Below are 25,158 nucleotides of genomic sequence, written 5' to 3' on the forward strand. Positions count from 1 at the left end.
TCCTACACTACAAAAAATGATCTGGCCCAAGCTGGTAAGAGTGCCAACTGAGGTTGAAAAACGAAAGGAGACTGACTTGGTGGCTCAGAAGAGGCTGAAGACTAAGATGGGGGCCAGGTAATAGGGCAGCAAGCATCAAGACCAACCTACACCAAGAAATTCCAAAAAGGTCCAGAACCTCTGAAGCCCACGGGAAGGGTACCAATAAATATAAGAGTAATTTCATACCAGCATTCTCTTTTCCTGGCTTACTCAGCTAGCCCACTGGCCTTCCAGCACCCCTCTGAAAGAATAAATATTTACTTTCTAGGGGAACTAAACCAGAAAGGCTTGGGGGACACCAAGTATAGCTGAAAACAGGGCATAAAGTATTAAAGAAAAAATGTGGGAGGTGCTAAATAAAATTATACATGCTAAATGTTGATTTACCATGACCAACTGCCCCCACCAGCCTCCAGAGCACTGGAAACTAAGTGCATACTCCCCAGCAAGAGAAAACTGACTAGACTCCCCACCAAAAAGATCCTGATATTGATATTTAGGAACCGCCAACCCCAAGAATCCCAAGTAGCCAGGCCTCTGATCCATTATCTACAATAACAAAACTTCACTAACTTGATTACTTGAAATTTATAATTTGCTCTATAAACAAAAGAATTTCCTGTCTATGACTCTATAATACAATAGTTATGGAGAAATATACCACTTATTCCAGTATTTTTAAAAAAGTAATCAAGTATATACCCCAAAGAATTGAAAGCAGGGACTTAAACAGATGTGTGTACACCAACATTCAGAGTGGCATTATTCACAATAACCAAAAGGTAGAAGCAACCCAAGTGTCCATTGACGGATAAGTAAAATAATACCATGTTATATACATGCAATGGAATATTATTAAACCTTATAAAATAAGGCAGTTCTGACTCATGCTACAACATGGACAAACCACAAACACCTTATACAAGGTAAAATAACCAGACACAAAAGGACAAATATTGCATGATTCTACTTAGATGAGGTGTCTAGAGTAGTCAAACTCACAGAGAAAGAAAAAAATAGTAGTTGCCAGGGCTGGGAATGAGGCAGAGAGTGGAGAGTTGCCGTTTAAAGGGCCATTTAATGCATACAGAGGTTTGGCGGGGAAAATGAAAAGGTGCATGAGATGGACACCGGCAATGGCTGCACGACCCTGTGAAAGTGCTTACGCCAGTGAAATATATACACTTAAGGATGGTTAAAATGGTAAATTCTATGTTACGTACATTTTGCCACAATTAAAAAAAGAAATCAACTTCCTAAGTGATGGCGATTCCATATTTAATTCTTTACAAAGTATTATTTATAATCTGAGTAAAACGTTTTGAAAACATGCCTGAAGACTAGGCTTGATATGCTATCCGGCTGATCAGAGCTCAGACATTAACCTCTGCCCCGCCAGACTCAGGTTCACAGCTTCTAAGTCTTTTGGGAGTAGGGATCTTCACCTTATACCCACAAATACTTTATTTTCTCTCTTATAAATATACTAAAAAGATAATTCTACTTGAGTAAATCTACCCTAATAATCTTTATATGAAAACATTTTATTTGCAACAGTAAAAACTAAAAACCATTTAAAGGCACAACAGTGAGGAAATAGCAAAAACTACACAGCAAATGAAATATTATACAGCCAACAAGAATGATTCTTATGCACGAAATGAAAAATGCTTATTAGCAGGTGATTTTACCTATGTAAAAAATACATTCTAAAAAGACTAGAATGAGACATCAACTGTTATTAGATGATTCCCTTTGACAAATATGAATATTCATTCCTCCTTGTCTTTATAGTTTCAATAATTTTCAAATATTCCTTACTTATTTTTGCCTTTATAATGTATTATTTTATAATGGAGAAAAATATACCCCTTTATTTCCTTTTTAAAATAAGTTAAAAAAAAGAAACAGAATACAAATTTAATTTTTTTTTCTCCCAAGTACTCACATTTTCAGGTATGCTGGGAAGTTCTCTGGTATCAGGCACAGTAAAGTAAGAATGCTAGAAAAGAAAAGCAAAAGGTACTTATTTTTGCAAAACTATGCAATAAACACATTATTCAGAAATCAGGTAAATGAGCTGAAGATAATTCCTCACTCAGATGAAGAAAGATAGTTCCATTCATTGGAAATGTCTATGGAATATTTTCTTTGGTTAATGCTGGATGAAAGCCAAATACATTAAATTACCAACTTGGTAGAAAGAGTTTTTCTGTGAGAAATGAACTACTTCGGGAGATACAAGTGAACAGTTCAGAGAAGTTAAAGGCTAAATTCCCAAAAGATGTTTGCAGGTTTATGAACACATGAAAGCTGCAGGTTTCATAATTTATTGTTCAATGAGGCAAATGGACTCTTGGGACCAAATATCACTAGCTTCACTCAGCAGTGGTCTTTACTGACAGAACCATGTCACTTTGGCATCTGAGATTACACCCCCGTATAGGCTGCAAGCAAAATCTGCCCCCAAGGCCCAAGTAATGTTAAGGACAGCGCCAGCTGAAGGACAGCTGCACTGAGACCATTACAGGTGGTTAACAGCAGAGAATTTCTCTCCACTGTGCATGCTCTGCAGACAAGCCTCCTGACTTCTAGTGCAATCTCCAGCTCAGTGGAGTTGAAAATCTGACCTGTTCAAAGAACTTTCAAGGAGGCACTGCCATGTATGTGTCCCTGAGTTAAATGACAACAGGCTGAACTGGTGATACCTCCTCTGTGCTACTAAAGACTCTGAGGACAATGGCAAGCAGGAATGGAAAGAGCCTGGTGCTGGTCAATTAAAGATGGGATTGTGCAAAGGCCAGGAGAGGTCACATGCAGAGAAGGTCGGCTTAGCCACGGCCTGAGTTCAAACCTGGACCCCCAAGTGACATTTCAGAAGTCCCCCAGCCCTGCCATTCTTGGATAATTGTGAAATAGTTGGTCTCTAGAAAAATGAGTAGTACAGCCTTCCTAAAAGACACAGGGGACAACTGCAATAATGACAACGACAACAACAATACTACGAGCTGTTTATAAAGATCTGTAATATTCAACAGATCTCTAATACCTGTTACATTGAAAGGTTTATGGCAAATATTTTATAAATATCATTCCTAATTTCCATAACAAATTCTAAGGTAGACATTATCTTCACATCACAAACAGATAATTAAGGCTCAGAGAAGTGAAGCAACTTGTTAGGGTCACACAGCTTATAGGTGACAGAACCAGTATTGAAACCAGGCCCGGATAATTAGAGCTATGCTCTTCCCCCTAAAACAGGCTGTTTTACCTGGGCTTTTGATGTGCATGTTATAGCCAAAGCCACTTGAATTAAGATAATAAAATAAACACTTAAAAAAGTTATAAAGGGGTAACATTTAAAAACCCTCTGCAATGCAATATTCCAAAATTTCTGTGCCTGTGCAAAATATTACCCATGAAACATTACAACTGAGATTATGTAGCATGGAAACTAGTCAACAATTCAATTTAACAATAAGAATTAAAATAGGAAAAGTAAAATACAATTTTTAAAATAGAAAAAGTAAAATACAAGGTTAAATTATATTTTACTTTTCCTATTTTAATTCTTATTGTTAAATTGAGCGCACCAACTTCTATTCCAAATGGCTAGAAGGCAGTCCCAGGAAATGTTCAGTAATGGATGTCCACACAGGATGGAGTCCACAAACTAAAGGCTGGCACATCGAAGGGAAAGAACGGGGACCACAGAGCCGGCCACTTAACAGCAATGTGATTTTAAGCAACTTCAATTAATAGCTCAGAATCTCAGTTTTTTTAATCATAATATCTACTTCAGAACTGTTGTGAAGAGTAAATGTTAATATGTGAGTGCCTAGCATTCCATAAATGGTATTTTAATAAAAAATTATTATTGCTCTCAAAAGCTAGCTTACATTTTCTATTTTTCTCAGTCGCCTGTATCAGACATACAGAAATATTCTGTTACTAAAGCCAAACAAGTCGGGATCGCCACACTACCATTTCAGGCTGACAAGCTAGATGAGATCAGCGCTTCAAAATCAGAAACGCCACACGGGGAATGGAATTCCTTGTGAGCAGGAAAGAAAGAAGTCTGCCTTTACAGATGTAATGGATTGTAACTAGTGAGCCAGTGCAATCCCAGACCCAAGCAGTCACCAAGCTGTCCTTTGAGATTCTGTCTTGCTCCATTGCCCATGAAATGCGGAGACCAGAGGAGGTCAGAAACATTCACAGAAACCACTGGCATGAAACAGCTGCGCCCTCCCAGCAGCTTCTCCTGCCCCTGCAACGGTTTGTCCTTGAGGCCTGGCAGCCACTCAGGGGAAGGGGTGGCCCTTCCTTCCCAACAGCTGGTGACCCAGCCAGGCTGCTCCACAGCTAGTTGTCGGATGTCATTACAGACCGAAGTGGTGAGATCAAGCTGCTTAGGAAAAGGAACAGAGGCAAAGGCAAGGTTGCTTAGCTAGACGGTGATGACTGGGGCAGGCTTAAAGCTCATTTCTTCATCTTCCGGACAGTCTTCCTTATGTGAATTTCTGCAACCAGGTTCCTTTCCTTCCATGTTCTATTAAAATCAGCAAAAACCTCTACAAATTCCTTTTCTCTTTCCTGCTTTCCTCCCTTTCTTTCAACACTTATCGCCCAATGGAAAGAACATAAGCTTGGAATTTAGCTCTGGTACGAAAACTTTCTCACAGTTAACTACATAACTTAGATGGGCAAGTACAATGAATGCCTGTTCCTCTCTAAGCCTCATCTATGAAATGAAAATGCTAACATCTATTCGTAGTTGTTTTGAACATTAGAGGGGCATACTTGGTATAAGTTAGGAACTTAGTAAATAGTAGACCTATTATTAGTTATTGCTAGTTAATAATGCTTTCAATTTGATCATCACAGAAAAAAGCCCTATATGTTCATTTTTTAAGAGTTAAAAGTATCAAAATAGTAACTACTGAATACAGTGTGTGGATCTAATGAAGCTGAAAGGCACAACTTTTTAACTGTTCAGACCCAGAACATAGCCACTGTGTAATCAGCAGCTGGCCAAAGGATGTCCCTTGGAGAATACTGATGAAGGCGGTGACCCCGGGAATTAGAGGATTCCAGTAACTGAAATGTAGAACCACATGTATCACTCAGATTATGGGTAAAACTACAACTAGGACTGAAATCCCACAACTTGTAGTTTAGAGGACTTTCCACCCTAGCACACTACGGAAGGTGTAACAAATATATAAAAGAGTTCGGAGAAAGTTACTATTGTAGGCTGGCCAGGAACTGCGCTAGGCACTCTCCATTCCTGTCCTCAAGGGACCTGCAGTCCAGTGCGGGAGATAGGAAAACAGATTATTCTGATATAATGTGACTAAGTACTGCTAAGTATACAAGATGCTTGTGACAAAGAAGAAAAATTTAGCTAGCCTTGGAAAGTGTCGGGGAGGATTTCTTAGAATTAAATCTGACTTGAGTTCCGAAGCAGCACCCTGGAGTACCGTGATAAGTAGGGGAGAGGTGCTACTGACGTCTCAGGGGACAGCAAGACGGGCTTCAGCACATGGGCATGCACAGAAATGTGGGGGGTAGGGTGGGGACAAGGTGTGAGGCAGGGAGTCTGGGTTGGGGGGGGTGGGCGGTAGTGATGGGATGATAACCAGGAAGAGAGGAGCCTGAGGACATCTGAGACCCGCTGCACATGGAATCCCAGAGAAAGGAGGAAATACAACTGCCTGGTACTGCTTGAGTCTAGAGGTCTGAGCGTACTTGGGGGTAGGGGTGGGAAGGTGCAGATGACAAAACACGACCCTGTTCCACTAGCTTCTTCTTACTGTTAACAGTGAAATCGTTTTCCAGTGATCACTAATAATCTGCCCCCACTTACCACGCTGAGATGAACAGACACTCCTGGGTCAGGGATGGGAAGTCTATGCAGAGTTCCAAGAAGCTCATTCCACTGACTCTCCTGGAAGAAATAAAAGGCCTCAGTAACAAAACCAAGGCTGAGCTCTTAGTCAGAGACCTGTAGGGAGGTCTGGGCACACAGTAAGCTCGGGGCCCTCAAGTGACTGAGGGGCTGGGAGGTGCTGGTCCCAGAAGAGAAACAGGTGGACATTTAAGTAGGGTTGGACAGAAGACATTTCTTAGGGCTCAATATAAGAGGCAAACAGATCTTCCCACACTGAGTTTGACATTTTCTACAGTGAGACACCTACCATGACCACCTTTTATGGACCATATATCATAAGTTCTGAGCAAATCTATCCTCTTAACTCCATAGCAACAACTTTTAAATGCAAACAATCCTAGCCTGAAGGGCAGGGGTGGTGGGGAGAAATAACAATGGCACTATAGATCTTGTCTTCATCATCACTGCCCTCAATTAATTTTATTGAGTGCTCACTGGATACACATGGCAGCCTCCAATTACGGACGGTTAAAAATGGACGATGTACAACACCATGCAACACAGGACGGCAGCCGCACGTTTTAATTAGTGAAATGAATTACAAAGCAGAACAAATCATTCGACTGAAAACAGATTCACCTTTAAAACGCTCAAAAGAACACTGCTTACAGAATTATCCAAAAGCCACTTATCCCATCATGTGGAATTGTCTCTGTTACCATAATAGTAATAAGCTCACATTTCTATCCTTTTAAAAAAAATATCAGTATAATCCTCACAACTACCCCACTTTACAGACAGAAAACTGAGGCTCTGAAGGGTGAAAGCAACTTGGCTCAAATCAGCCAGTAAGTAAGTTGCTCAGCCAAGAGAAGAACCCTCTCCACTGCTCGACAGCTGTTTTTGGTAGTGACTATAAAGGAAAGGAAAAGAGAGGAGGAGCTCAGATTAAAAGCCTATTTCAATCTGAACTGATAAAATGCTCAAGTTTCTCACAGAGGAGAGAAATATATATGTGCATGTACCAAAATGTTTAATTTTGCCCTGAAACAATTTCAAATTTAAAGAATACTTGTAGGACAGCACAAATACCTTAAAAATTTTCTGAACTACTGAGAGTGAGTTGCTAACATTCTGCCCCATCATCCAGAAATACAAAGGGCATTGCCCCACATAACCGCAACTAATCATCAAAATTGGGGAATTAACACTGACATGACATTACCACCTAATCCTCAGAGCCCATCGAGTTCTGTCAGCTGTGCCAACTGTGGCAAAATAATCCAGTTCAGAATCACAAACTGACTTTAGTTATGACTCTCTAGTTACTAAAGACTAGATAAAATCAGCCCAGATCAGTTCCTATTTTTCCTAGATTAGTGTGAACTTGACAACGAGACCAATCATTTCAGAGAATAAAACCCTCAACTGTTTGTTTGCTTTCTACTGATTCAGATTTCAACTAACCCCATTACTGATCATGTTCACTCTGATCATTTGATTAATTTATCTGATGTCTCTCCTGTGAGGTTACTCAGTTTCCCTTCATGTTTAAGCATTTTGTGGAGCAATACTTTATACAAATATCCCATTCCTCATACAACCTGTAATTCACCTGTTTACTTATTTATATTGGTATAGACACATGGTTTCCCACTTTATTCAATGGGTCGTAACCCTTGCTGTCCTACTTGTTCTGGTGCTCCGATTTCCCCAGATGTGAGCAGTGGGAATCACCTGCCCCCAAGCTCATGTCTGTGTCTTTCTGACATGTCCCCGTCACGTTTTGAGCACTTCCTTACTTTTGGCACTAACAGATATTCCAGGCTCATCTTACGCTTTCCCTGCCCCGCCCCTGGAATTAGACATTTCTTCAGGGAGTCCTGGCCCCTTTTGGTGGAAGATATTATATAGAAACCAAGATACCTACAGGTATTCCTTGCTACTCGGGTATTGCTGACCCCAAACTCTTTCAGTGGATAGAGCCAGGGAATATATTACACAGCAAGAGTGACCCACAACACACACATCTCCATTTATTTCTACATCTGTCTTCTGTATTGAAAGCCATGGGTTCACACCAATGGCTCCAATTCCGATTCACCATAGGAATCATTCTAGTTTTCTCCCTGTACATACTTGTAACTATACTCTACAAAAGTGAAAAAAATCTTCTGCATATTTTTCTTAATATACTCACTTATTTGTATGGAACCAATCTTTTTCAATGCCCTTACCTCCCTGTCCTAGATGTTCTCCTTGCCCTGTTCAAATATCGACATCCAGAGTGAGGCCACCACTGTCCACCCTCCTCCAAAACACATGACATACCCACCCCGGGCTCCAACTGCCCAGTGCAGGGCCACAGCTGCTGCCCCTTCCCTATGTGGATCCATCTAGGTCTCACCAAGTTCTAGTATCCAGTGCCCGGCCATTCTCCCACAGAAATAAACACCACTCGCTCCACAGGCTCCGGCACACTCTGCCAGGCTGCTCTCTGGCTCCGATGCCCTCCTCACCCCTGCCATCCCTTCTAAGGGGACACTCTTGTTGCTGTATTCAGGGTCTGTTAACCATGCTGGGTCAATGACCTAGACAAACACCCTCATTGTGTAGCTTTGGCTCTGGCACTCCATGCGAGAAGTCATGGTCATACACACATACACTGACCCATTTGAAGCCCGCCAAGCCCGAACTTCGCAAAGACTTTTGGATTTGGGAAGAAGATCCTGTATTTTTAATAAAAGCTCTTTCCTCCTATTTGAATCTGATGACCCATACCTTGCAAACAATTTAGCTAATTGTAGGTAGACTCCCTATCATCTATATCATAATTCCTTTAACCAGAAGACATTTAATAAAAATAGCGCTGGGTACAGGAGAAACAGACTCAACTAAAACACGACACTGACCTCGGCCAGATCCACACTGGGGCTACACCCAGAAGACTGGTGTACCGGTTTCCCCAGGCAACAACCTTGTCTCCCCTGTGCATGGGTTGTGTGTACCCACCGTTCCTGCATCACAAGATGGTTTTTAATGTCTGCTAAGTTTGTTTGCTTATTTTTAACTGACTTGAGCATCAACATGGAAGGAAAAATGTGAGTTAATCTCTAATTCTAAGACTGTGAGGAGCCTACATGTTATACAACTCCATTTACTAGAGACATCTTTCAAACTTGAATGAAAACCTGAAAACCTGAAACTTCTGATTCAAAGTGAACTGTGAATCAGAAATCCAGGAACCGACCCAGGGTGGCCTTCTGCCTCAACTCATCAGAGAGTAAACTAGTTCTTTGAAGACAGAATTCCCCCTGGTACCTGAGCACCCCTCTCAGAGGGGTGCCGTGACCCAGGGAGCCGCTTCTATCACTCAGCCCTTCTCTTTACTGGGGCCTCTGGAAGACATTTGCTGCTGACTAAACCTAACCTGAAGGAAGGATTTAACCATTCTACACACAATTTTCACCTTTTCTCCCAAGCAGCATTTACCAAAGTGTGTTCAGGAAACACTGATATCCTAAAATGTTGATATCTACCACAACATAAAAAGGGTTTGGGGCAAAATGAGCAGGGAAGCCCGGAGGAACATGGACTCTGCCCTGCAGGACTCCTCAGGGTTCCCATTACGTGAATCTTGAAAGAGACAAAAAAGAACCACAGCTGTCCCTCTCCCTGACCTCACTATTACTGAGCTGTGGGCACATTTTTTATGCAACATTTCCCAGAACTAATGTTCTATTGAAAATACGAGGAGAAAAACTTTGCTAATGTTTAATAATAACATATTGCTTTAATGTAAAAACTTAGAACATTTACAAAAAGGAAAATATAAGTCGTAAGACATATGGAAAAAATTCAACTCACTAAAAAAATCAAAGAAATACAAGTAAAATAGTAAGATTTGTTCATGTGTCAAATAAACAATGACAGACAATACTGGCAAGAATATGGTGACTCAGTCACTCTCATACACGGCTAGTAAAGGTTGTCTTTTAAGAAAACAGTATGGTTTTTTTTTTTTGGCAAAGCAGTTTAACAAACGTTCTAAAAATGATTATGTCCACTGACCTCATAAAGACCCATCTGAGATTCTAGTCTTAAGGAAGCAATCCAAAATGAAGAAAATGCTTTATGCCCAAAGATACTAGTGGCTATAATTACAAGAAGAAAAAAAATCCCAAATAATAAAAACTCCCAACAACTGGGAAATGTTTCAGTAAATTGAGGTTCACAACACAACACTACATAGCCATGAAAAATGTTCACAACAGTTTTCCCATCATGGGGAAATGCTTTCGCCATTTATGGTACCAGGTAAAAATGTGGGCTACGAAAGTCTAGATACGGCTCCAGCTGACCCTTGACATCCATGGAAGATACTGGAGCATACCATTTCTTCCAAAGCACAGTGAGGCATGTCTGAGCTTTTTAACTAATTTTCAGACCCTTAAAAAAATACTGTAAAAGCACAACTAGTTCCCTTGTTAAAATGGGAACTCAGGACAGCTGGCTAGGTCACTTGCAAGTTAAGTGTTTTATTCACAAATCCCAGCTTTGCAGCATGACATGAACAATTCAAATTTGTGCCTCAGCAAAATTACAATTTAATACATGTCATGAACTTTCAGGGTTGCTTCAGACTATTAGATATTATGACTATTAACTGTGTGAATGCTAAGGATCTGTTTATTATATATTTAACTGAAAAAGTAAAGAAAGAAAAAATCCCAGGACGCTAGCAACACTTACAGGGGTAGGGAAGCAGAGAACATGTAGGAGTGACTTTCTTGTCTTCCCTACTATATTCTGAATTTCTAACACTTTCTATAATGAGCATGCATTACACTTCTGGTAAACATTTTGGTAAAATACAGGGCACATATTACTTTTATAATCATAAAAGGTAAATTAAAGTTTACTCATTAAAAAGAATGGAAGGCGAATACCTGTCCTTTTGTCGTGTAATCTGCCAAGATGTTAAGTAGTTTATAAAATACTTCGAACCACGGGAGATAGCTGGGGAAGAGAAACACACGAAATATTAGTATGCAGGTCAAAAACTTTAACCAGAAGCGAATTCAAGACTGGTACGTTTCAGTTTTTCTCTACATCCTACAGAGTCTTCCTGTCATAGTCTGTGCTAGAAACACAGACTGGTGAAATGCTAATTATTTCTGGGATTTTAAAAAATTGCCTGTAAAAGACAGAGGACTGAATGTTCATTATAAATTATTCCCATGCCTCAGAGCTAGACCAGGTTCATAGAGAAAACATTCAAAGCAGACTCTGCAATCAGGAACTATCTCTGAGTAGCCCTCAGGCCTCTCCTACCACATCCACCCTTTCCAGGAAGTTTCTATTCAAGTTTCTCATGATTAGACACACACAGACACACACACAGCCACACATGGCACTACCACTGCTGGCAGCTGCAAGGTGTCCCAAAGGCCCCATTCACAGTTACATCAAACACTCCACCTATAACACACCCCTCCTTACACACTGTGGGATGAGCACTAACTCTCCATCCCCACTGCCCTCTAATGGGGCCTATCATGCCCTGCAACTCGGCCAACAACATGGACCTCACTCTATGGTCCATCCTCTGTGTTGCTTTTAGAATGGTCTTTCTAAAATGCAAATCTAAGTGGCACATTGGATTAAATTCCTGCAATTTCTTCCATTGCTGCAAGAAGCCCATTCATTGCAGGACTGCTTAGGATGGTGTTCAAGGCTCTCCAATGTCAGGCCTTTGACAGCCTCTTTGACTAACTTCCCTCTTCTTCCCCACAGACGTCCTCCTCTCCTTGCAGCCTCACTCTGAGCATGTGCAGGCAGAGTCAAGCCTGCCTGAGCTTGTCTACACTTGGCCCTATCCTCCCTCTGAACTTTAGTCATCCAACTCATCCTCCTAATAGTACCCAAGCCCCTCCCTGCCTCTCATGCCCTGGTTCCCTCTGTTCCATATGGCCCTGGGTATATGCATGCTCTTGTTATAATATTCCACACACCACGTGGCACTCAGTGGTGTGTCTGTCTTCCCAACAGTCTGTGCAAACAGAGAAGAAGGATCATGCCTTTCTTCACCTTGTCTTCCCAGGGCCAAGCATGAAGCCCGTCCGGCACAGCATCAGTGCTCAGTGTGGACTCAACAAACAAAACTAAACAAAGACTAACAGCATAGGCACGTTAGCGTTACAACATTGTCAGTGAAATATATCCCCACTCTTAAGAAGTTTTGTCACTTAATTTAAATGTCTTTATTTTCCATAAGAAACATTCTAAAGTGACATACAATAGTCATATGAGAAGTGCTGTACCAAGTGCTGGCCGTCCCGCTCACATCCACCCTACTGAGCTGACAGTGTCATTGCTGATAGAGCTGGTCTCGGAGGGAGAATCGGTGCTCGACTCCATCCTGCCAGGCGGAGGGAAATCAGCACCCTGCACAGATTACCAGCTGTATCGCCCAGGGTAATAGATGAAGTGAGAGGCAATAGAGAGGACAGATAAAGTGCTCAGTTCTCTATCACTGATGTCTGTCTGAGGCCAGCACATGCTACTGTAAAATTTAAGTAGCTTATCAGAATATACTGATAAGCAACTTAACTTTTCACTTCTATGACAGTATTATCACTTATGTTAATACGTTTCAATCAGCTCTGGCAGCTGCATATTGACTATTAAAGAACAAATGATTGCTGCAACTTTACACAGCATTCACTTTGGCAGAGCAATGGAAACATTCAAGAGGGATTAGGGAGGAGATAAATTTCTCCCTTCCTATTCTGTTAAATAAACCTCAGCTGAGTTAAAAGCCATTCTAGTAGGAACAATAAATCCCCTTGGAAGAAAAGTCTTGCCCAGATTAGAGGACTCTTAGTAAACAAATTCGACCAAGCGTACAAATATTTTTTCTTTCAGGAAAAAAAAAAATACCACTAGTTAAATCTAGGAACTGAAAATCAGGAGTGGGGAGGTAGATAATAAAAAGCAAGAAGAGAAAGTTATTTCCTTGCAAAGAAACTGTGGCCTCAAGTAAGTAAGAGAACAGCTGGACTCCGTTTAGGAATATGATGAAGTGACTGGGGCAGGCTGGATTCTCTGGTCATTTAGGACTTGGTATGTACAGAAGCCCCTTTGTCTGCTGGGTTCAACTGACCAACATAACTAGGGCTGGGCCTCAAGCTCCCTGACTGCCCCCCAACGAGGATGACGGAGACAGGGTAAAGCCGCCCAGCCCACAGCAGACAGTGTTCGGGTTCTCACACAGCCTCACCAAATCGATTCTTTTTGGCTACGCTAAAGCAGAGCCCTCAGCCATGGGAGGTTTCGTAGTTACCCTGGAAATCAGCCATTTCTTTCTCCCTTTGGCCTGACCGGACACAACTGTTCTCCACATGTTGTCCCCTGTGCACTGACAGATGGGTATCTAGTGATGGCAGTGTTAAGGTCTTGAAACCAAAACCCAGCTGTCTTCTTCTTCAAAGCATCCCTCTTTTCCCCTGTTGGGAGGCCAGGGTTCACAGCTGAACTTTATCCAGTGCCACTTCCTGTACCGCTTCATTAGTGTTGGCACAACAGCTCCGCGCTGCCTGTGAGCTTGCAGGTGAGGACGTGGAGACCCTCCACTCCATCTTGAGCCTGTCTGTCATCATGGAGTAAACACGACTTCCCAATCCCGAGACAGGAAACAAACAATCCCTCATGCCGGCCCTCCCTGGATATCTACAGGAGCTCCGAACATCTCCAGGCCTGCTCCACTTGCTACCTTGAAGCAACTGCTCGAGTCCTCACCACAGGGCATCCCTTGTGGTGGGCTCAGACCAAGGCTGGGGCCCGAAAGACAAGTACAAAGGGTCCCTGTACTCAAGGAGGCCATGGCTCTTGGGGGGAGAAAGAGGCACATATACAATAAAGTGCAATTGTTTGGGTTCAGAGGAGGAGCTGGGACTCTTTCCCAACTATTTTATTTACTTTGGGCTTTTGATCAATTATAAAATTATAATGGAGCATTAGCATGACCCAACCAGCAGAGCTTGATGGAGAAAAGCCTGTTTCCTAGGCACTGGCCTGGATTTAAGGTTCTCTCAGCCAACTACATCCCAAGTAACTTGCTCCTCACTTGCAGGCCTGACAGTCGAACACAGAGGCTTTTGCCTGTGTGAGGTAATAAAAAGTCTTAAACCCAGGAAGAGCTTGGGCGGCACCTGCAGTATTCCTATACACACAGCCTCGCCAAAACGGCCACCACAGGCCCTTTCTTGTAAGATGTGCAGGAGCATATTCCAGGGATACTGCATGTAGTTGAGTGGTCTGTGGTCAAAACCACCTGTAAGAAGCACTTACATTGCCTCCAACATACAGCAGAAATGGTTTACACAGACACAAAGTAGTTGGCCTGAGTATGCTCAAATATGTCAGCTTGGTGAGCTGCTTACTCTTGAACTAAGTCCAACTGAGGACAGAAAAGTCACTTTTCCTAATCCTGCTCCACTGAATGAATTGTCAGGGTAATGGTCCCACTGTCGTGCATACACACATGTATGACTGACCTTGTGAGGTGGCACTCCACCTCAGTGTAGTGAGCGTTAAAACAGGAAACCATTACAAGTTGTAAAAAGCTCTCCTACTTCTCTTTGCTAATATTTCAGTTCAGAGCAAAGCAGGTGTGTGTGTGTGTGTGTGTGTGTGTGTGTGTGTGTGTGTGTGTGTGGTGAGGGGGCCACGGTGGCGGAGATGGGTGGCAGGGGCTAATCAAGTTGAGGGAGGTGGCCACCTGGGAGAACCAGTGGCTGGGAGCAGGGCCTTAGAGCTCAAGCACGAATAGAGGGCATCCTCTTGGAGGGCAGCCCGGCACGGAGGTGCTGGAGGCCAAGGGGGGCGGGGAGGGGTGCCTGGCAAGAGGAAGTTTGCCACACTAAAACTCCACAGCTGGATTTAAGGTTCAGCTGGATTTAAGGTGATTTGATGGTTATTGGATATTACTTTGACAACACCTTTCAAATGGGGCATTTATATTGGACTTGCAACTTTTGGGGAAGTTTCTGTTATTGTTCCAAAATTAAAATAAAGTGGGGATAGTAAAGAGTCTCTTCTTCCATACTATCATAAAAGAGACCAACTAGCATATATAGAATGACATGAGTTAAAAAAATAAAAATTTTGAAATCATGACTGTTGGGAGGGGTGTTTGATGGAGAGGACAGTCCATGGCAATTGTGGGAATCAGTAGTCATTCACACAGAGAAGACCGTGTTCAAAGAGAGTGTTCTCAGTGCATGGGAGAAAGACTGGAAGGGGTGGGGATGAAGAGCGTTTAGAGGAAGAAGAAACTCATGAGCAATGGCTTATAGTCGTGAACCTCCCTGCCTGCAACTGGAACAGCCAGAGAGCAGGGTGTGCAGGCAGTAGGGCAGGAGGTGGGGGGTGTGGAGGAGGGTGAGGGGGCAAAAGGACAAGACTCTGGAGGGCCGTTCATAGATTAAACCGATGGGCCTCCGCTTTATTCTGTAATCACTGGGGAACCGAAGGGACAGTTAAAAAGGAGTAACATTCTGAGCATGAGATTTAGAACCAGTAGGAAGTGACTCTCTCCCCCTCATCTTAAACCTCAGCATCGCCCATTGTAACAGGGCCTTTCATTTTTCCTGTTGACTTTCCCCTGTCTGAGATCTTTTCTCAAACTTCACTCAGGTACTCAAGGGTGGGGTACCCCTTCTTTTCAGACTTTCTATCAGCAGATTTTGACAAGATTCACTGGATGGCAAAGCACCCCTTGGTAAAGGCTATTTCACATTGAGTTTTTAAGGTTTCACATTAAAAACCCAAAACTTCCTAAACTGAAAACAGCAGAGCAGCATGCATGGCACATGCTGGGGAGAACCCAGACTTGAGTCAGATAACCCTGGTTGAGCCTCAGTTCTGATACCTACTAGCTAAGACACCCTGGGAAAGCAATCTCTCCAAGACTCATTTTCCTCTTCTATGAAAAGATATACACCACCTGACTAATGTCACTGATGCATATACACACTCAATACGGCACCTGCTATACTCTTTAGCCCCTCTCTGCCTACTGACCCTCTTGCCAACCTCAGTGTTGGGAAGCTCTCTCTGATTCCTGGTGACTGGGTCAGAGGCTCCTCCAGCACTGTACAGGGAGTCCTCGTGCCCTGCAGTCATCAGAGCAGATGGGAAAGCACAAGCTGTTATAAGAAGAAAATACTCACCAATGATGTGACTGCTTAAACCAGTGATTTTCAACTGGTGTGCAGGAAGAATTTTTAAGACATGCAAAACCTGACTATTTAGTCAGGGGCACTGAACTCTTTTCCCTTACATGTCAAGTTAAAAAATTACAACAGCCAACAGAACAGCCATCCAGTGTGAATGAATCAAAATTATACCTTTTCTGATCAGATCAACAAAAAATATATATTTCTGGTGTGCTGCCGAGCTTTAGTGGTCAGTTTATATGTGCCGTGAAATTAAAAGGGTTGAAAATCACTGGCTTAAACCAGTAGGCGCCCACCCAAACCCTCTGGCTTGACCCGGCATCAACCCCTGCTCCTCTGTGAGTGTCTCAGTAGGCCAAACATCTACAATGAAATGCAAATTGACCGCAAAGTAAAACTATGAACCCCTGCAATGAATGCAGGATTTCATGAAGCCCTTGTTAGAGATGTTGGACACCTACTCAGAGTTGAGGCAAAGTAACCAACAAACTAGTAGCAGCAGACCAGGTAACGAGGGACAAAGAGAAAAACCAAGAAGAACATAATAGTCACATCAAAAGGAAATTAATTCAATCAGATAATATTGAAAAAGGACTTGGGGAAATCCTCCAATACTTTTGAAAACATGACTCATTTTATGATTATGCTGTGAAAGTCAAACACGAAGTGTTATAATGTCAGAAAAATTATAACCCCTCCCCTAAAAAAAACCTACTTGACTCATCTATTCTAACAATAATGCATAGTTGGCATAAATTTTTTTTCAAAATTTACTTTCACCTTTTTTCCAAAACCCCAAATAAATTCCCCTCCCCCATTTTTACTACAAAATTGTGGTCTCCACTTAAACAGAGACATTTATTCCCAGAACAGGAGGTCCTCCTGGGCTTCCTCGGCATTCAGACTCACCACAGTTTATAAAAGGTGCTTGCTTGTCTTCTCCATTAGTGTCCCCTCCCTGAGAGCAAGGATCACAGCCGTGCATTGACTGTTTGTGTGCCTGGCACATGTCAGACATTCAGTAAACCAGCACTTCCCTTGACAGGTGTGAGTCATCTCTAGAGTTTCTACTAAGGCTGTTCCCACCAGAGCATAGAGTTAAGAGTCCACTAATTCTTGTTGGGAGGTGACACTCCAAATTTAGAAGGCAGCATTTTGGTTAAGAAAATAATCCAGAACTAAAAAGGATCCCTGCCAATGGAGTGCTGGAGTCTGTGACAAATAATTAGTCCAGAATGAGGAAATATTCAAAGTAGGTTAAGACAGACCCACAGACAGATCTCGTGCCATGTGCCCACCCCTCCAAAACGAGTAAACCCCACCATGTGCTTTTTGGGTTACTGCTGTAAGTGCTGTGGGAATGTCACAAAACCAGGCACATCATTTTTGTTTGGCACCCAATTTTTTAAGGGCAGGTAAGTTTTCCAAATTGCTAAGAACCCTCAAATCTATCAGTGCACGAGGCCCCATGTTCCCCACAGGAGGGCTCCAAACTTTTCCTCCTCCTCCCATCTCAAACCCATTCCTCCTGCCCTCCAAAAGATACTCTTCTCTCCAAACTTACCAAAGAGAAAGGCAATACCATGAGCTCTCCTCTCTTCTACCTCTCCACTTCTCATGTCTTTTCATGGCAAGTAGGAAAGGGCCTAGATCCCAACACACTGCCTTCCACAAGACACATCTTCTTCCCCATTACACTCAGCAACAAGCGTTTACACTTTAAGGCATTACAAACCAATCAATGTGTGTGTGGGTCTATGGTTCTCAAATTGCAGCCTTACAAGCACCAAAGTGTACTTATTTCTCCCTGTGGGAAGCACACCACATCTTCCTGAGCTAACCACATTAAGCTTCAATGAACATGTCTATGGAATTAAATATCGAGGTGGCGTCTGCAGTCCAAACTCCACACACTTTCAGGCCATTCATTTTTCAAATGTCGCAGTCAATCATCTCACCACAAGTCCCCTGCATTGATTAAGACACATCCAGAACATGCCCGGCACCCTGCAAGGTGCATGGACCCAGCATTCAGGGAGCTCGGTTTATTAAGGGAAGCAGACACACTGGCAGATCATGTCAGCAGCATTGGGTCAGTGCTACAGTAGAGGCTCATAAAGAAAATAGAGGAGAGGTTCTGGAAAGTTTGCTCACAGGAAGTGACACTTTGCTGATAAATTCTACAGAGATTGCAAAAGCAGGAGACTCACCTGGGTTTCAGTATCAGCTCTGTCACTTACTAGCTGTGGCCCAAGCCATGCTTCTCCTCCCCCATGTGTGAAATGGGTACCGTGTCTACCCTCACGTGGCTGTTACACGGGTGAGAGATGTGCACGTACCTGCCACTGTGCATGGAGCAGAGTAAGTGCTGTCTTTCCCTGATAAAACTGTACTCTTATTGCTAATAAGATCAGAAGTCAGAGGAGCCTAAATAAGGGGGAAAAAAAATAACTGTCTTCAGGCAGCGAGAGCCAGTCTTGTGCGATCTGAGCATTCTGCTTTGCTCACAGCTGCTTATCTCAAAGTGTAAATTTATTATGGTATCCAGTTAGGTTCAAGAATCTCTGATTTATGTCCATAATTAACATCCCATTGTGATAACTACTATATCTATCCAGGAAAATATATTGTATGTATTGAATGAGTAACAATATTAATTTGCACTAGGAAAAACCACAAAAAGCTCCCATAAAACATCTGTGCTTATATAAATCCACCCAAACATACAGTTGGATTTGATTTTGGAAACAAGGCTCTTTCCTCTCTTGCTGTGTATCCAATAATTGTTGCTTTTAGAGAGTGCATTTGTCGTCGTCTTTTCAATGACAGCATTACCGTGATTGAGGGAGATTGCTCAGGAGGAGAGCGCAGAGGCACTTGTCTGTTATCACTGGTGAAGTGTTGTAACAGAAAATCTTTGGAGTAATGACACCTGCGCTGACAATTCGGTGTAATTCTCAGATATCTTCCATTGTGCCCAGAGAGGGCAGGCACACAGGCCTTGCCTAATTTTCCTGGAGAGGTCGTGATGCTGCCCACTCCTGTACTCACACGCCCACATGCATTTTGTTTTGGTTTTGGTTGGTTTTTTGTTTGTTTGTGGATTTTTTTTTTTTGCCATTCAAGGCATCTTATTTCATGATTTAAATTATTACTCTAATATAATGTAATGGATTAGTGAGGTTCTAACCAAGGCCCACCTTATGGAAGCTCTTATAGACTAAAAGGGGAAAAAAAAACACAACAAAGAAAGAATCGGCTACACAAGAAGCCCTGCCCTGCTTTCAGTAGTAAACAACCAAATTAATTATCCCACTGAGACGCCATTTGATATTATTCTCATTTTAGAGCGAGGCAGTGGAAGGTGAGTGGGGGTAAGGGGAAAACATTTATCAAGTGTTAGGTGCTTTGTGGTGAGGTGCATGGAAGGGAAGGAAGGAGGGACAGGCACACAGAGAGAAAGTACCTGGTTAAATAAAAGTCATGCTTTATAAGGCAAAGAGTCTGGGGCCAAAAGGAAAGTGATCCAGCACCTACCCTCAAGTTGTCTTTACAACAACTCTATGAGATGAATTATCATCCCATGTACACGCGAGAAAACTGAGTCCCAGAGAAGTAAAGTGAGGAGCCGAGGACAACACAGACACTAAAAGCAGAGCTGGACATAAAACTCACCGCTTCACACGACGCAGTATTAGTTGTATAATAGGATCACAGATAACGACCGGTCCTGAGATTAGGACTTGAAACCCTTCCCTTGTAGTTCTCGCTGCCTGACAAAATGAAAGCTTGCCTCCAAAAGCCCCGGCTCTAAGTTCTGAGTGATCCAACTTTGGCTGCCTCCCAACGATTCAGTGTGTTTTCTTATTTTGCCAACTCCAGGGATACTAGTCATGTGTCAGCTCTTTATTGCTTTAGGAATATTCACAAACACAAATATAAATAGCTTGATTTAAAACATTTTAATTGAACATGGCCGAAGAGATGTCAAGTTTCCAGTGCTTCTTGTCAAGACCCAATGCCTCTCCTACTTCAGATGTGTACTTTTAAGATTTTATCTAGAAAATCCATGGCCTGTGTCATAGATTCTTAACAGACTGTGTTGCCTTTTTTAATTTAAAGTATAAAGCTTTAAATGTATGCTTATGGTGACAATTAAGGAAATACTAGATTAGACAGGGCATCAGTTTTCCACGAATAGCACTCATTTAAGTTCATTTCCACCCCAGATCTCTGACTGAATGTTGTATCATTCAATCGCAAATCTCTCTATAAAAGTGTCTGGCTGTCTCTTAAACCCATTTACGTTCTATGCTTGAATGCCTTTCCTTGGCAACTTTTTCCATATGCTTAACTTCTTCCAGGGAAGTGGTTCTGTCTCAATTCACAGAACAGCACACCAATCAATGTAGGCAGGCAGGTAAAGAAAGGAAGGAGGAGAGACAGGCACACAGAGAAAGTAGGATATGAATGTAGCTAGTCCAATAAAAGTAATGTTTTAGGAGGAAAAGACTTTTAGGCCTAAAGAAAACTAACCTAACACCTACCCCCAGGCAATCAGAGAGCCCTGAACTTGAATTTATAACCCAAACACTCTGTACCATATGCAACTTGAGACACACAACTGGTAGCACTACTGGGGATTTATGACTTATGACTTGTTCATATTTAATTTGTAACCAAACACTTCCCCTTCCTCTTAGCTACCTTAGAACTCTTGATTAACTCTTGTTTTCACAGGTCAGAGGTTAAATAAAGGAAGGGAAGCATTCTGGGGTGAAACTGCCCAGAGCACCACATCCAAGAGTGACCTGTGCAAGGAACATTAAAATAAGTGATAAGACTAGAGATTGTTCAAGACAGCTGATGTGCAAAGACTCCTCTGGGTATGAAGCGGGACCTATAACTAGAGAGCTGGCAACAAAGCAGACAGGAAACTGCTCTCAAGTTACCTTCTGTGACAGAGCAACACTCTCTCACCAAGAGGTTTCTCCAGAGATGTTTTTGGAAATGAAACCGCGTTTTGAGGGAAGGTGAAGTAGGAATTTTTGCAAGCCAAGCAAAACCCTTCTCCTTGCTTCATTCTACCACAGGCATCTGTCTGCCCACCAGACTCTCCGAAAGCCCCAGGACTACCTCATTTTGTGGCAGACTTGGGCCAGACTGAAGGAAGCAAATTTCTTTGTACAAAATTAATTACAGAGGCACAGCCAACCCACTGAACGAGGAACACATAATCTGTCTGACTGTAGGATCCCTCCTAGTTCCAAGTACCTTTACTGCTGGGCTACTCCTAAGGCACCAAAGTGATAAAAATAATACTAATAGAGGCTACCATTTATTCTGGAACTGCTAAGTACCAGATGCCTTATATGCATTTGCTTATTTACTCCTCCACAGTAATTCTATTAAGTGGGTGCCATTATATCCCCAAATAACAAATAAAGAAATTGAAGCTCAGAAAGGGTAACAAGCCCATGAGTCACACAGCCACAAAGTAGATCAGGGTCAGACCCAGGTTTGTGTGATTACTACACCACTTTCCTGAAAAAACGATCTCTCTCAGGGAATGAGACCAGTGAAACTCACATTAGCCAGCACATACACTTCACTTTTGATTGGGTGTTTTTGAATTGTCAAAATGGGACAATCATCATTAGACTCACCTTATGGAAAGTGTGCATTCATTCATTCATTTATTCATTCATGCAGTCACTGCCTAACACAGGCCAGGCATTGGGTAGAGAGTTGAATAAGATGTAACTTCCACTAAGATAGGTACCTGGTTTAGATTTGCATGTGAAAGTTTTATGGCATCAGGAATGGACTAACAGGCGACAAGAACAAAACTTGGAAAATGCAGGGTGTGACAGTTGGGCCACCCTGAAAGGAAGTAAGGTGTGCATTCCCTCTGGACTGTCACATAACACAGCCACAGCATGAGACAGGTGGTTTTCTCAACTGAGCCCTTCGGGAAGACACAGGAACCCAATCCCAGGCAAGCTGAGGAGCTGGAAATCCAGTACAAAGTCGGAACGTAAGATGCCACTAGTCACTCTCCATTGTGACCACGACTTAAAATACCCTACCCTTCAGCCACTCCTTCGTTTTAATAATCATTGTACTATGCCTTGTTGCATTATAATAAGCCAAGAGGAGCAGTATGTAATACTACAAAAGCTAAAATGGGCATTATTAAACTCTTTCAAAATATGGTAGCTTAGAAGAAGGCAAAGTGTTTGGTTACAAATCAAATATGAACAAGTTGTAAGTCATAAATCCCCAGTAGCAACCAGTGTGTATCTTCCTCAAAAGAAACTCTAAAAATAAAACTTTAGACATTCTTAAATTCACATACTATGAAAGAGAACAGGAAGTCAGCCATTCCATGAGTAACTACTAAGAGCAGTATTAAACAAAGGTCAGAAAATGCATGCATGAATCGCTTTTACTATATTATCACCAGCATTAAACATTGTGACTCATTTTTTGGTAATATATTTGTCATTATGTATAACATTTGTTAGTATGTATAATAACAAAACATATATATACACATATAAACCATGTGCCAAGAGAATGGTTAAATAAATGATGTAATTAAAATATATACCCAAGCAATAAAAAATTACATTTTAGAGTATTTGTAAGGATACGGGAAAATGATCATGAGGTAACACAGGCTGAAAAGGAACAGCATTCATAACTATGTACTGAATGCAACCATACACACTCACAGAAAGATCAGAAGATAAAAACTAATTGTGGTTATTTCTAAGCTATGAGACTGTGGATAATCTTTGTTTCCTTGCACAATTTTTTTTCTGTATTTTCTATGGGCACACAACTATCTTAAAATTTTGTTTTGAAGTTGTTTGCCTTCTAAGTAGTTATTCATGACTGCAAATACTTACAGGCAAGTCTAATTTACAATAATTCACAGTTATGAACTATTAAAATGTCAGATTATATATTCATTAAAATCAGACTATAGAAAAATTTAATGTGGAAAATTTGAATAATATATTTAGATATAAAAACAGGCTATATGTAAAATAATTTTTCATTATCATGTTTGCATTTTCTTATATTCTCAAAACTTTCTACAATAAACATACATTACTTTTGCTAACTTTTAAATTAAAATGCCTCAGCACTTCCTTTTTCAAAGAAAAAACAAACAGCCCCGGGTGTGCTTCCTCCCTGCCTACCAACTCCCGAGTCTCCTTGCTTGTGGTGGGGAGGTGGATGAGCAGGGAGAGAAGCAAAGACCCACTGTAAGTATGACTGTGACGACCCAGTTCCCAAACAGGTCCTCTGGATGAAACAGAAATTCGCACTCTTGAACAAACGGGTCACACTGGAGCCTCCTGCTCTTTCCACTACCCCATGCTTCCATGGATCCCAGTTTCAGGGCAGGGGTGGTTGACTAATAAGGTTTTCAGTGACCTTCCTTAATGTGAGAGCAGTCAGCCCCAATAAACCCTGGTGGGCCTCAGAAAGCAGGGCACAATCACTTATCCAAGAGCATTCTAAGTTGAGAGGGAAAAGAAAAAGGGTCAGAATCTGTTTTTCCCCATTAGATTTTGAGGCCAAACCTACAAGGCTGGATTCTTCATATATATATATTTAGTAAGCACCTATATATGCCAGCCCTGTGCCAAACAGCCAGGACAAATAAATCAACAAGACCCTGTGCTGCCTGTCCTCAAGGGACTGAAGTATCCTGGGAAAACACGCATGTAAACGGGTAATCACAATGCACTGTGATGATGCTATGATACAGCTGGGCACAAGAGCTGTGAGAACACTGGCCAAGCTGTGGGAACACTGGGGTATTGGCTACATGAGGAAGAGAAGTTAGATGAAAGAAAAGTGCATTTCCATCTGGAGGGAACAAACTATTACAGAAGCATAGTTAACTACAAATGGCTTGGAGTAGCTGGATCACATCTAAGGGTGGGGCAGGGTATTTCTCTGTGTGCTTCTTTTTGGTGGAGTGGGGGGCAAGGATGGGGTAGAGAGGGGAATCTTGGCAGAAGATGTGAACTAGACAAACCTAAAAGGACCAGCTTGTAAGGAGTTTTATGTGCAAGGTTAGAGTTTAGCTCTTTTCCTGAAAGCAAAAGGTTTCAAGCAAGGAAGAATTTGACCAGATTTGTCTTTTTAGAAGACTACTTTAACAACAGAGTAGAAGATGACTGAAAGAGGAAATCAGAAAGCAGATATACTCAAAGGTTTTAAGACCCACGTAGCTGGCAGAAGTCCTCAAGGAAGAAGGCGGTTTGGAATGTGACGGTTCTGCCAGGGCTCTCTTAATTACTGAGTACAACTAAAAAGAGGGTTTGAGTCTAGGAGAAGGCAGACGTTGGCCTGAAGAGTGAGGCTCCCCCAGAAGGAGCAGCCATGTCATATGGCAGGAGAGGAGATAGAGCTGAATAGCCCCCACTTACTAGAAGGTACAGCCTGAGCTGTTATTTCATCTCCCCAAGTCAGCTCTCCTCTGCAAAAGGGCAATACTTCCTATTTACCTAACAAGGCCATGGTAAGGAACAAAGTAGGCAATTCACTACAAGTAATTTAATGCAAATAATACGAAGTGCTCAACACAGTTCACAAAACCTTCTAGGCACTCAGAAATAGGTAGCTTCTGTTATGATTGCTAGTTAGGAGAGCCAACTTTCCGTCTCAGTAGAAAGAGAGGTTCAAAGCTATATTTTGGATTATTTTAAATGTCTTTAAAATGCGGAATGCCAGAAGCATATGTATATTCTTTACAATTACTCTTAAGATTGTATCTGTCATAAAAGAGCAGGCTAGAGTAAATAGAGATTTTATTAATATTTATCCACTTGACATAAGATAAAGATTTCATTTCAAAGAATAAAAGCAGAGGAAAAATGATGGGGATCATAAACATGTCACCAGTATTTTTTCAATTATTCTTCAATGAATGACTCTTTTCAAGCTAACACTGCA

The 25,158-nt window shown here is 41.9% G+C and overlaps 1 protein-coding gene across 12 annotated transcripts in view; it reads right to left on the bottom strand.

Annotated features, from left to right (window-relative positions):
• Positions 1-25,158, bottom strand: part of DENND1A (DENN domain containing 1A) — a 496,583-nt gene that overhangs the window by 244,750 nt on the left and 226,675 nt on the right. For all 12 annotated transcript variants that reach the window (XM_037036474.1, XM_037036477.1, XM_037036473.1 and 9 more), the window contains 3 exons: positions 10,888-10,957; positions 5,915-5,995; positions 1,991-2,044 (listed from right to left, as the gene is read on the bottom strand). In XM_037036474.1, coding sequence (XP_036892369.1) covers positions 1,991-2,044; positions 5,915-5,995; positions 10,888-10,957 — 205 coding nt within the window. The remainder of the gene's footprint in view (positions 1-1,990; positions 2,045-5,914; positions 5,996-10,887; positions 10,958-25,158) is intronic.

The sequence above is a fragment of the Sturnira hondurensis genome, unplaced genomic scaffold (assembly GCF_014824575.4).
Source record: "Sturnira hondurensis isolate 20B ecotype Veracruz unplaced genomic scaffold, ASM1482457v3 Scaffold0022908, whole genome shotgun sequence".
Taxonomy (NCBI): Eukaryota; Metazoa; Chordata; class Mammalia; order Chiroptera; family Phyllostomidae; genus Sturnira; species Sturnira hondurensis.